General features: G+C 35.3%; 1 protein-coding gene across 2 annotated transcripts in view; it reads right to left on the reverse strand.

The window, feature by feature from the left end:
- LOC132698593 (cysteine-rich motor neuron 1 protein-like) overlaps window positions 1–12,765 on the reverse strand; it is a 157,375-nt gene extending 144,610 nt beyond the window's left edge. For both annotated transcript variants that reach the window (XM_060664781.1, XM_060664779.1), the window contains exon 1: window positions 12,475–12,765. In XM_060664781.1, coding sequence (XP_060520764.1) covers window positions 12,475–12,541 — 67 coding nt within the window. In that variant the 5' untranslated portion in view covers window positions 12,542–12,765. The remainder of the gene's footprint in view (window positions 1–12,474) is intronic.
- Between the last annotated feature and the right edge of the window lie 1,714 nt (window positions 12,766–14,479).

Raw genomic sequence — 14,479 nt, forward strand, 5'->3', positions numbered from 1 at the left:
CAATAGAAACTTTCCAAATCCAGTCTGACCTTATTACCTTGTTGAAACGACCTGGTGTAATCTGAAATCACACGCCAACGTACGTTAGAAATAGTTAAACAATGCAGCAACTAGAAGATTAGCGATAAGATAAAAATAGGATCAAGCGCATAACATGTTATGTAGGTCCGCCGTTAAGACGATCAAAGCCGACCACGCACTGCTATAATATAGATTATAACTTAATACAAAATTAACGATTACTTAGTAATGTAAGTAATGAGCTACTACACTGCCTAGATATTTCTGTTTTCTCAAACTACTTTGCTATTAGTTCTACGTTCTTATTAAAATTTCATATCTGGATTGTCCGTTCTCTTTTCTCAACGGTGCAGGAATTGAGGCGTTAACTTTCGAATTGTTCGAGTTAAAATTTTGAAATTTTGCTTCTATTTTACACTTCGTGATTTTTTCTTCTTGCAAGAAAATGGCTGCCGTCAAATTTCTACGGTCATTGTTTTTGGGCCATTTTCTACTGTTTGTTGAGCATCCCTAATGAAACGAGGCAAGTGTCCGCAATTCGAAGCTATCGACTTGAAATTTCGAGCAGATATAGAGTTCGAACTCCTGGTAGAATCTATTGACATTGCCGGGGAACTTCGATTTTTTTGTAATGCCAATAAATTTTACTGAATATTCATAAAACGACAAAAATTATTACGAACATCAAACTTTAATAGAATATAATTATTATACAGGGTGTTCACAACAGTTTTTAAGTAAATCATGAAAACGGTTTAATAACACTACAAAAAATGTAGAAACATTTTGAAATAATTATATTTAAGTAAATAAAAAATATTAAAACAGGGTGTCCCAAAACTAACAATTTAACAAAAAAAGTTATTGTTTTAATATAGATTAAAACAAAATATTGTTATCGGATGTTTTAGAATATTTAAGTTTGTTTGCTTGAAAGAAACCCAATAAAAAAATAACAGGGTTTTTATACATCTAAAGTATCATTCAGTTAAGCACTTTCCTCTGTTTTTGTTACAATTTTTGCATTAGTCATAGCTCTAAAAATAATAATAATAAAAATGAGAGCGTTCATTTAAGGTTTTGATTGATATTTAGTCCTAGCGTCATAAAATAGCATGACAACCCCTAGTAAACAAAAGTTTATGCTAATACCTTTCACTAATGAAATGCCAAAAATGTCTTACATTAATCAAACTTAAGTTACATTATCCCTATATAAAAAAAAGAAAACAAATTTATATACTAATGATTTAACAACATTAAATAAGAAACACTTTAACTAACTTAAAAAACATATTAACGAACTGTTATAAAGATGAACTATATTTTTAATAAAATATACCTACTCAGAATCACTGCTACTACTATCAAAACTATGGGTGGCTAAAAGATGAAGGGTTTGGATTAAATTGATTTTGAGAAATTTAGAACATCTGGAACTAGCTTTTTCTTTTTAGGTAACGCGGGTCAGAAGAGATTAATAAATTGTGGAACACATGATAATTGTCCGATACGTACACGACATAATTTAATAATTTCCCACCCATGAGTAAGAACTTTATGTATAGTGACGGGCATTTTGTACCAGAATATAATATTATTAAGATCAATGTAACAATGTACTATCACACAAAAAGTCGATAAATTTGAAAAAAATTGCGTGCGGTATTTCAATCATTACTTGTACCAACACCTTGTTTTACTTGATCTACTATCAGGCCTAAGCGATTTCTAAGATCTCTTTGAATCCGTTGCATTTCGTTTTGAATTACAATTTTGTCCTCTCCAATTTTTGTAAGCATTTCAATAGTTTGGGTTCTCCCTGGCCCACCGTGCGTGGGAGATCAAAGACTGTAACTTTAGCTTGACGTATTTATTCGATAATGTAAAGGATGTGTGTATGTGTGTGTACAGGCTGTTTTTTTTGGATTGAAATTATTTGTTGTAACTCAAAAACCGTGTCAAATAGTACAATTTAATTTAAACTGCGGCTTAGGCCACGTCGAGGGCTACAATTTTCGTATTTACGTTTGTCGTCTATCATGATAATCGAATATTCTTCAAAGTACGACACAATTTCGAAGTTATGTAACGTGTTTAATTAAAATCCCCTTTATACGGGGTTAATACAAAAGTTACCTACGTCGCAGTGGGTACACACCATGTTGACGACTGCGCTTGCCCGAAGCCTTGGAGCCGCTATTAAAATTGTTCAAAAGCATATTTTCTAGCGCCCGATCGGCTGTTTTTCTGTCTCGTTCGCGCATACCGAAGATTTAATCGAAAATATGGGTCATCGGGAGAGAGAAAACACCTCTCGTTTCGAACGACAAATGCCGAATTCCCATCGGCGATCAATAATCGTAATTGATGCGTGCGTGTATGTGTGTCGTACGCTGTACCGTTTCGAATCCTTTACAAGCTCGCTTGCCTATTATCTAATTGAAACGAATTTATATGGCCTCGATCCATATTAGAAAAGTCAGCTTTGATACGCGCGCTGCACCTTCGCTGCGGATTCGGTGCTTTCGTCGTTTCGTTGTGGTATTCGGAATGGAAACGCGTGCCCATTAGTGAATTGACTGTTCACGTCGAGAAGAAAATTACCACTCTGGATTAAAATTTTCTTATTCGCCGAGAAAACATATTATATTTCGGAAAGTGGTGAAGAGAGTCTGGAACCGGCGCGCAGGGCGGATATTTCGTTCAGAACTTCAAGTTTATTAGTTACGGTTTAGATTTGTTGACCTATACTATAATAAAGACAAATCCAGAATCACAGTTAAGGGTGTGATGTAAAATTTGTTTCTAAAATGACAAAATATATTCCTCCTCTTCCTATAAGCCTTCTCTGTTTAGGTTGTCGATCACCATGACAAATTTTTCTCCGTTTCGGGCCATGCGTATCAGACCGATTCCAGTCTCTCATATTTCATTTCCTACCAATGCATCAGTTGAATCTGTTCGTTCGTTCTTTATGGCGCATGGTCTGTCTACTAGTCCAGCTCACTCGTAACATTTCCCGTAGAACCACATTTCAAATGCGTTTAGCTTCTTTATGTCCAATTGTTTAAGAGTCTAGGTTAGATATAACATTTTGGTGGTTGTAGAGATGGAACGCTTCAGACGGCAGAGGACCTTTATATTCATGAATCTTGTTCTGGCCATTTGAATTTGCTTAGGTAGATGTAAATCTTTACGCTTTGCTAGTTAATTTTGTTGATCGAAATACTGGTAGTTCTGGTCGTCCGAGATGTTTATCTCCCATCCCATTTTTAACACTTATTTACGTGTTCAACAGATTTTGGATTCGGAAACTTATTGGTTATTGTTCTGCTTTATTGGCATGTAAGGTTTTGCAGAGTAGGAACGAATTTTAAATGACGTTCACAAGTTATCGGTAAACATCGGAAACTAGAAAGTATTAAAGAAAACTCATTTATGCCACAGATTTTTCAAATATCTTGGTAGCATGTCAATCGATCTGTCGCAAAAATGTAAATGACTATTGAAGATACGGTAAAACGTTATTGAGTAAAACGGTGCAAGCTGACGACGTCGCGATTACTTATCCAGGATCCCCCGTAACGTCTGCACTAAACAAACCGCATTTGCGCTTACTTTTTAAACTCGAACTCCAGGTTCGTGCTATCCTCAAGGGTCGGTTATAATTATCCCCCGAAGAGAAACTATTAATTGCCGGGCTGAGATCTAAATCAAAGCCAAATGGGGTGCTATTAATTTTAGGTGTGTGTATGTGTACTTCTGCGGCACGTTTTGCAAAGGATTTCTTCCGCAGCCCCCGGGTCGTCGGCACAAAGAGCAGACGCATCAGTTCCCGGAAAGGTTGTCGGAAAATTGCCCGATGTCATTCCGTGCGATGTCGTTAATTATAATGCCCGGCGTAAGCCAACGGGGGCAATTTAAAAGGATGCGTGAACGGGCAAATAACGAGGAAAATTTAGAAATTATTTTACTGCCTAACGAGCGCAAATGTTAGATAGATATAGGATCAGCGGAACATGAAATATGCAAATAAGGACAGTCAGAATAAAAAGTAATTTAAATTATAGGATTAATGTACATATATCTATATTGTGTGACATAGAAATTCGAACACCCAGTACATATAATTAATAATTAATATTTTAGAAATGTTTAGGATAAAAATAATAATCGATTAAATTGATTTAAGAAAAATCAATATTGAATTACGCCTTCACGTTCACATTGAGTAACTCTTATTTTCAACCTGCGAATTAGATGATCGGTCCTTTATTATAAGGTGGACAGGACATTCAATATAAGATGTCGCAAGCGACTCAACCTTCTACCCAGCATGCTCAATAGGCGATAAGTCTGGTAACCTTGTCGGCCACCGAGGAAGAAGTTTCTAGTGAATCAGGCGGTTTGTTGGTGAAAAAATTGTAACGCTACAGAGTCTAATCTGTCATTCATGTCTAGAATAGTCTAGAATAACTACAGATGACCTGCATTACACCATGCTAATCTACGTCCGTAAGCTGTATCCTTCGATAAATCGATATTATAGATATCTGTCGATCCCTAGCTCATGTCCCATTACGCTGAAACACCAACTGTTGTCCCTCGTACCCCTACGTGTCTAGCGACAACATACAGACCACTCTAACCAACATCGCATCACCGTTGTAGCAGCCTCTCAAATACTCTACAGGACGCATTGCTAAACGATGATTTCAATACCCCAAAGACGATAAAACTGCATAGGAAGTTCTTAAAAAATGATTATTTTTGGTTGCAACCGATAAAATGTTATAAATATGGCAAAACATGCTGCAACTTCTATAGCATACAGTATGTATGTAAACCCAGGTTTCATGGATCTAACAACTACTTTGTGGAAATTTAGAAGCCACTATTGCTGTTATAAGCAATAATAAAAAAACGTAACATCAAAATTTAGAATTTGAACACAACTTGACAAAGAATAACAAAATAATTTTAAAAGAACATCCAAATGTAATTATTTATATAGACAGATAATAGATTATCTACAAAAGTCAGTTTTATGAACAAGTATGAAATAATTGTACTAATTTATTGACCCAGCACATTTACAAATAAAATTAATTTATTACAGATTTTTAAAAAAATTACGGGATACATGTTGAGGTACATTTAATATTATTTATATCACTTATTAATACACAATGTAACACTTGGAATTGCATAATAATAGTTTTTTGGCTTTTTTTTTTTCATTAATACCGATATAGCACGAACTGTTACACACATTGGCGGTGGAGAATTTTCCGCTCTTTCTTTTGGCGTATATAAATCTGGCGGCTGGGCAATATTTTTAAACTCCCGTGTAACCGACAGAGAGTGACTTTCGCGCTCGAAATAAACATGTCGCGGGTGCATTTGTTTTTCGCGGTCATTTGCTCGGGTTTATTTGGCTTAATCGTCCACCCCCGAACGTATTTACGAGCCGAAAGGAATTTTTATGGGCCCGCGCTTTGCAAACTTTATATGCCACGGCGAAAATATAATCGTTTAATATTCATTGTTTTGCCGCCTCCGCGCGAGCGCGTTTATGGCCGCATTTTTTCGAGCGATTATTACGTTTACTCGTTAAACAATGCAAATTTCTATTATTAAATTTGGTGCAACGATTTCGGAGGAATTTTGCCACCTAAACATGTTGCGACGCAGAAGGCGACGCTTTCGAAGAAACCGGCGAGTCGAGCCGCTGCTGGAACTGAGGCCACGGGGCCATCGTCGGTACGATAAATGCTTTTATTTATTTCGCGTAATGACATCTATGTCGTTATTGTCGTTGACGGGTGAGATTGTGATCTCTCATTGCTCTGTTTTCGTATACTGTAAATCAGGGGTTCCCAACTTTTCTTCTATGCCTCCGTTTTGATATCCATCATCATTATATTATACTATATTATATTATGTTGGTAACCTCGACTTTTTAATAATTGCATTACTTTTGTTCCTCATGCAATTTTATAAAATTACCTCAATTATTATAATTATTGTTTTTACTTGTTATTATCACTGTTGATTTTTTTTTAGACGTTTTCTTCAAGCAACCTTTTACTGCATCTACAGGAACGTTGCCTTTGCGAAAATCATGATGAAAATGCACCCTAAATATTCTGACATGTGTGCACAAAGAACAAATTATCGTGTTTTAAACTCGCTCTGGTGGAAGAAGCATTTCAGTAACACAACGATCTTCCGTCCACGCATATAAATTTAACACCTTTTTTGCCATATTCGCCAATGCTTATTTAAATCGTTATGGTTACAAAAAAATGTAATTAATATATAAATTATTTAAAAATCAAAAAATTGTATTAAAATACAAATTGCCTCAAAAGTCTATAATTTTCGAACGGCTAACTTGTTACTCTGGAAATTTATTTAGCATGTTCTAGTATGACCAAACATGACAAGGACACGTCATGTAGTTTTAAGGTACTGAGAAAAATCAATCAGTTCAAGATTCAACATTTGATGTATTTGCAATCATTTGTGAATGATCCTGTAGGTATATTCCATTTTTCGACTACTTATATTGACATGCGTTACAATTTGGGGAACATTTCCAAAATATTTTTATTCTCAGTTTGGTTTCGTTATAGTTACGGATATAATAACCTGAATTTATTGATATTTTATGTTCAATTAAAAAAAAACAAAAAAAAATTATTATTTATTATGCCTTCAATCTCTATTCGATTTTTAATAGTGGACAAAATTTAAGCAAAATCATGCCATGCAGAACTACGATACACCGTAATTTTTTTAAAGATACGTTATTAATTTCAGATGCCGGAACCGTGTTTTCGATTGCTATATATAAGCGTTCGATAGAATTTGGTTACGCTTCAGCCGCATCTGGTTCTGCTTACCAACTCCCTTCTTCCATGGTTTAATTTTTATGTTGGTTAAACAGACCTTTAGCCTGTTTTAGATTATCAGATTTATTGAGAAAATAGGTGGCATTAATTGCATTGTTTACCGAGATGACAATGAAGCGAGACTTGCGGTAGGCTTCACCATTTTTTTTTTTAAATATGGACACCAAACACTGAAATTACTAAAAATATATATTTTTTTAAATAAGCGCCAAAAACCGAAAAGACATTCGACATTCGAACGACAGAATCTTTTTGGTTGGATGTTTCATATTTAAATCCGAATGTTTAAGATAAATTTTAAGAAGAAGACTTTGTTAAATTACCCAACCTAGTCAATCTAACTAGTTTGATTTAAATTTCTTTAAATTAAAGTGCAAGAAAAAAGGTTAAGGTGAAAAAATCAAGGCTGTTTTTTTTGCAAATTGGCATATTTGTAGATATTTTCAAAAATAACATGTTTTTATAATATTTTTACAAAAAATACGCAATTTTAGGCAAATGTGTACAAACTCTAGACGTATCTACCGACAGAGGCAAACCAGCCCCTTTTGTTAGTTGGAATTTTATATAAATGTCGAGACGTCAGGTCAAATTGACTCTGAATAAATAATATGAAATATGATAAATGTGCGTTTCACGAGATTTTTTTTATTTTTTTTTTTCTGAAAAATGAATGTTCGTAATTTTCTCCTTGTTATTATTCAGAAAGTGCTCTAAAAAATGTATCCGAAATTCTCCGGTTTTCCATTTATAATTGTTGTGGAGCATTGCTGGTTGCTTGTTTTTGCGCGTTTTATAAAACTGACATTTCCGATGCCTAATGAATTTATCGCCAATGGAACAACGTCATAGCGGATTTAAATAATAAATTTCGTTGTCTATTTGCATCAGCGGGGAAAAAACGCCAGGAATTCGGGATAAACATCGTTAAGTCACATCAAATTTGTTCACTCGGGGGAACAATATTTGATTTAGAGTGCGGATCGACACAAAGTTCGGAATAATAATCGTCGTTGCTGTCGGCGTTGATTTTTAGAGCCGCGTGACATTCCTGAAATGTTTCGCGAAAAACTAATAAGTACCCGGCAAATATTTATTAAAGAAAATCATAAAAATTCCTCGGAGCACAGATCGTTTGTTGATACATGTGCATAGACCTTGGTTTTAAGCTGCCTCCGGTAATGCCAGGTGTTTTTTTTTTCGATAAAAAGCAGAATTAAAAAATACATATTTGAAAAACGACAGCGATGAAATTTAACGACTAAATTAAAAACACATTTAACGGATACTAAGCTATAGTAATGGGTTAAGTTAATAAACGTAAAATAGAAAGTTTAAAAAGGATATCAAAAAGTAGGACGACATTAATAATTCCTCGTTAAAAATCTTGATTCTTGAATTAAAAAAATAGTGTAAAAGGTACGATTATGATAATAACAATAACAATACAATAACTTTATATTACAATTGCAATTCCTTTAACTAAAACTACATTCCTTTGGGTTCGCCATAGCACTAGCGTGGATAGTGTTCATGGACGAATGTAAACAGGGAAACAAAAATTTGGTTAAAAAGGTACAAGCAAACAAAAAATTAATGCCAACAGATTTATATTGAAGTTAAAATCGTGAATAAGCAAATAACTTTTTGATAATTTTTAAAAATGTATAATGCAGTTTTCTAATTTTGCCTCGCAAGATACTTTATAAAAGGCACAAAATCTTATAACTTTATACTTAATTATGCAAAAAAAATTTGTTGTGTTGAGTTTTTCGGTGTTTGAAGAAGTTTACTATACTTTTTATACGATCATTACTTTTTGATAAATTTTTGCATACCAGAAGTCATCGAGCGCTCCCAGACAAAAAGCCTTAAAGTGATACTGCACACTGTAGACCGCTGGATAATCGGGTATTTTATTTAGAGTACACTTTTATCAGGAAGACTAAAATATGGAAGTGCATTAGTACTAATAATTATTTGTCGTAATACTATATGTGTTTTAATTAATTTATCATTTTTTATTTTAGCAAACAATACAAGTTGTCATTTTCGCTGTTTTTAAATCTTTATTTTTTTATTTTAGCGCATAACGCATCAATAATGTCAGTCAGTGGTATACTAATGTGGTTTGTTGACGCCGCCCAAATACTCCCAGTCTTTAATTACAGTATGGATGGTACTATCCTATTAAAAAGGTTTCCAGTGCAATGCAAATTATAGGATTCGTAATAGGAAATTGCAGGAATTTTTCTAGCTCCTGTCCTGATAAAATATTATTTTACTGTTCCTGTACTACTACCGAGAAGGTTCTTTGCGCAGAGACTTGCAATCTGTATTACTTCTCTACAAGTTAGATCATTACGGGATCGATGGAACAAATATGTTTTCATGTGCCGCGGCTGGAAGGGAGCTATCAATCAACTTGCTCAGGTCCAATATCCATCTTCAAAACCCTATTTACAATTTATGCGTTAAATTCAACATATTATCATCGCACTGTGATTTACATTATAATGGTCTAGGCGAAAAGCCTTATTTTTTCTGTTTTTCTTTCTTTTCTTGCTATAAAATTAGTAGATTTAAGATTAGTTTTTACGTCCCCTGTAATTAACATATCATATGATTTATATGCAATATTTTCTGTAATTGTGTCATGTTACCTGTTGGAAATAAGATGATATTACTATAACAAAACCCTAACAGCATTAGAGAGGAGTAGAATATAAACTGCGCATTGTTTAAGTAAAGTCAAGTTTATTAGTGAATGTCGTAAAATGCACAGGAATCTTGTTCGTCAGTTTTGTAAATCCGTGTCAAAAACCGCGTCGAGTTCAAAATTTTTTAGCTAAGACGGATCATTTTCGATCACGTCGCCATACGTGACGTAACTGCACAACTCCTCTGATTAGCATAAAAATTAAAATTAATTGTTTTTCCATTTTTCATTTCAACCTTAAAGAATGAGCCTTAAAGTATAATTTTCGAACTTTCAATATTGCTGTTTAAGGTTGGTGTGGTCTAATGTAACGGAATGTTTTTTATATTTTAGTCTTCCTGATTAAGCCTACAATCTTGGACAAAAGGGTTGTGGAATTGGCCGCTCAATTTTTTTGTGGTAATTGATATAGTTATCTAATTATACTATGCGTTACGTCGCCGTCGCTAACCAACTAACCAAAAATCGAGTATTATTATATTTTGACTAGTCAATTAAGAAGCACTAGCAAAGGCAACTAACCAAAAGCTGACGGACAAACAAAAGTTATTCGAAGTATGAAAAACCGTGAAAAATTTTATCTCTATATAATGCGATTGTTGGATAGCGGTTGCGATTTTCTATCCAGGTCCTGCATCCGTTTCTTGGGCTGGTTCGCGCAGTAAAACTACCGAGAAACACGTCGCACGACACTTTAAAACTCAGACCAAGACAAAAGGCTAGAGATAAAAGTTCACGCAAAAATGCACATTTATTATCTATTGTTTGAACGGGGTTACCCGTTACAAAATCAAACAGGATGTTCTGGCAAACACAATGTACGCATCACGCACCCAACGAAACGGGCATAAAATTTTATTGAGGAAGAGCTAAGCGAGGGGAAAAAAAATACGCGTTTTTCGCGTCCGTGGACGAATTCACGGGCGAGTGTCTATTTCCGTCCCTGTCGGACCGCCAGAAGTGACCGGTGGGCATAGGACCCACTTATAATTAAATATAGGCGTGCAATAATGATTTGCTTCACGGACCATAGAACGTTGTCGAAATTTACGATCGTGAATCACTGTAATTTACGTCAACTTTATTATTAGAGGCCGGCGCCCTGACAGGTAAATTACAAGCCCGACGACGTTTCGACCGTTTCGATGGACGAGACAAAGTTTGACGAACGAAATCCGTTAACAGGGTTAATTTCGCTTTTGCGCGGTCACGGACGTGGAGATTGATAATATTTTGCTCGAGGAGTGAATAAAAATTGATTAGATTTTGTTTTGTCGTGGCGCGGAAGGCCAGAGATCGAGATTTTTCGGTTTATTACTTTTATGGAGGCGTTAACGCTCGAAGCGGGACCTTTGTGGCTGATATCCAGCTATCTAATATTAGACCCTAAATATTTTAATGGAGCTCTTGCAAAAAAATATACGTTCTTTTTTGTGATAGCTTATCTAATAAAAAAAAGCAAGGTGTTAAGAATTTTCAATTCTATTTGTTTGTATAAATTACTTTTACGTAGATAAAAATTAATTAAAATGCAAAATAAATTACGGGCAGATGCAAATAAGAAAAAAAAAATAGATCTATTACACTTATTTCTCAGTAGTGTCAGAGCCCGGGGGCGTAGTAGATAGGTATGGTCTGTTTATAGATATAAGAAAGTAACCAATTGCTTTTGAATGGGATTATCCAAGGGTGGTCATTAACATACAATGCGACAAGATTATTACCCAAAGTTTCGGAATTTAAATTCAGGTAAAATTGTGGTCCGCGATAGAAAATAATTTTATACCTACCTATGTTTAATATTCTTTGGTTTGGTATACTAGTTAGTTTAAGTTTATTAGTAATCATTCTTATTTCGTGCGTGTGTTGAATTATGCAAAATATGTGCGAGTCTAGTGTATCTCAGGGATGCTCCCGCCCAAATGTAGAAAACACTATTCTATTGAGACTAAAGAATTTATGAACAAACAACAAATAAATATTGTTTATTATCGTTCTTAACAAAACCCCAAATAATTGAATTATAAGCAAAGTACGGACCTGTGCGGCCATATTTCATTCTTACAGCTTGCCCGGGTCTTTCCTTAATTCTTATCAGTTAGTCACTTTCTTATATCTATGAACAGACTTTACCTACATGTTTTACTCCCAAATTTTTTTAAGTATATATTTTTCATTTTTACTAATTTGAAGGTACTTTTCCCGAGTCGTGTAACCTTTTTAAGGATCACTTTCGGACACACATTATTCTTGAAAATTTATAAAATGGGGTTGAAAAAAAAAATTCTAATTTTATTATAAGAATTTTTTTTTAATTAAATTTAAAAAAAACAGTTGTTCGAGCTAATGTTTTAGCAGCTACAACAGAGAATTAATGGAATTAATGGAATTTATTAGAATTAGTTATGTGAACTATACAAAACTAACCAAAACATTAGCTACAAGTGAGAAAAAAGCAAAGAATAATTTAATTAAAATTAGTGATGTAAACAAAACAATTTTCTAGAAATGCAGAGCCATGGTGAGATTTTTTTACCCATACCGTTTGCTGTAAATCCAAATATTCAGACACGCGCTAATTTTAGTGAGGTTAAATCTATACATTCATTGACTGGGATGGGAGGATCGTGCGTGGTTGTTTGCGTTATTCCTTTTATCGTATCGTTACGGTTATCTCGAACCGCAGGTAATCCGTAAAAAAATAATCGCCCGAGCACGCACATTCCTTGCCTCGCCGAACGATTGTTATTATTATTGCTGCGAGACGGCAATTTGGCAATCTCCATACGGCGCGGTCTAAAAATAAAAACTTACGTGCGACCACCGTCGCCGCGGTCAGTTGAAAAACGATCGCCCGAGGCTTTCCGATGTCGGCAAACATTTTCCCCCCGTTGCTTCTGTCCCCTTCGCGGAAAAAAACAAAAAAGAAGATCCGGAAAATGCGAAAAAATGTCAGAGCGTCACGCGGGCGACCGGCAATGGTCACGCGGCCACTTTAACATAATATCGAAGCGGGTGGTGTATAAACAAACGAACGTTAAACGCCGAATTCGAGGTTATGACACGACTTAAGTCGCATGCGCCCGCGCTGGTCTAGTTCCCAACGAAAACACCGACAGACTGCCTCAGCCGGAACGCGACTCAGTCGAGCCTCACGGTATTTCATGCGCGTCGATGCCGCATCGGACGATTATTCCTTCTTTGGCGTCGTTTTTCTCCTACCGGCCGACTCGGATCGGCGATTTGGCAACGCCGTGACAAGTAAAAAAAACAATCTGATAACCGCGATGCACGGGTTGCGGCGCGTTTGGCGCAGGGGTGCGGTTTTTTGCGCCAAAGTTTGCTTTCGTGTCTAATGCGGTCTCGGCTGTTCAGGGATTGATTACCAACCCACCTTCCGACCTATATCGGTCTTTTTCATTTGGGAATGCAACGAAATATTAGAGGCACGGCATAGTCGTGATCGTTTTTGCGCCTCTGCAGTTGGTAGGCACGCAAACTCTTTTCTGTGGTCTCAGCCCGCACGGAACGAATCACAGATTTTATACTCGCCATTTGTACGGTTTTTGAGCCATTAACACCTAACGTAATAGTAAATAAATTTTCGGGGACGGGCTAGGGGACATCTGACATCAGAATTCATAGCAGTTTCTCGGTGGTTGAGGATGCCATAAAAACTCTGAAACGAGCATGATGAATTTGTGGAATTTTAATATGACGGTAACATCACGAATCAAATGATCTTTTCCATATAACACATTTTAGTCTATGATCTATTCATAGATGTAACTTTTAGTCATAAGTTAAGTAGAAAGGTGCGAAAAAGTTGCATCAGTGGTTTGTTTGGTTCGTGTTTTAATTGTAGTTACGGGTTCCCAATAACACCAGCCATAAAAAATACATTAGGTATTTTTATTTTAAACTAGTAGTAGAGAAGAAGCCGATGGAATTTGGGCGGCAATATTTTAAAAAATTATGTTAAGACGTACACTATTGGTATGTTTTATAAATTGGAATACTTATCCTAAATATTTTTATTTAATTCTGGATATTTCTTAACAGAGTAAAAGAATTCCAGGAGAATGAAAGTCACTCGAAAAATCCTTACAATTTAGCCAAACTCGAAAAGAAAAATACACAAAACGCTATCATGAATGTTATTACCAAGATACGACATAAAAAGGATCATGCTACAAAGCTGAGATTGCAACGTAATTGTAATAGAATACAATTTTACTTATAGTACCCAAATAAAATAAATAAAACTTACAATTAGCTAAAAAATCATCAAAAACTATCATCCAACACGGGCTGCCTCAAGCTTCGGTTCTGGGCCCTGTCCTGTTTTTATTGTACATTAATGATATCAATGTGGGGGACGGAGCTGAGCTACTTGTGCTCGCTGACGTCACCGATACTATAGCGGCAGGAAATTAAAATACGGAATGGACTCTGCGCTAAATAAACTTTACGATTACAACTTCCGGCAAATTTTGAAAACAAAACACTAAATGTCGATCTAATTTCTAAAAAACTTGTTAGCAGTATTTTTGTTATAACAAATCTGATGAGAATTGCTGCAGAGAGTAAACTGGTGTTTCTTTCCCACTGCCTTTTTCGGTTGCTCCCCCATGTTATCAGGGTTCGGACTCCAACGTAATACTCGGGCGTCTCCCTGTATATTTCACCCTCTATTGTACCTTTACAACAATGTTAATATATATCCAACAAATGTAATTGTAGTATTTACTTTTTATAATAAATTCCCCTAAGAAAATTAAAGGACCTCAGTAAAATCCAAAATATTAAATTTTTTCTG

The sequence above is a fragment of the Cylas formicarius genome, unplaced genomic scaffold (genome assembly GCF_029955315.1).
Source record: "Cylas formicarius isolate icCylForm1 unplaced genomic scaffold, icCylForm1.1 PGA_scaffold_2__14_contigs__length_35257938, whole genome shotgun sequence".
NCBI lineage: Eukaryota > Metazoa > Arthropoda > Insecta > Coleoptera > Brentidae > Cylas > Cylas formicarius.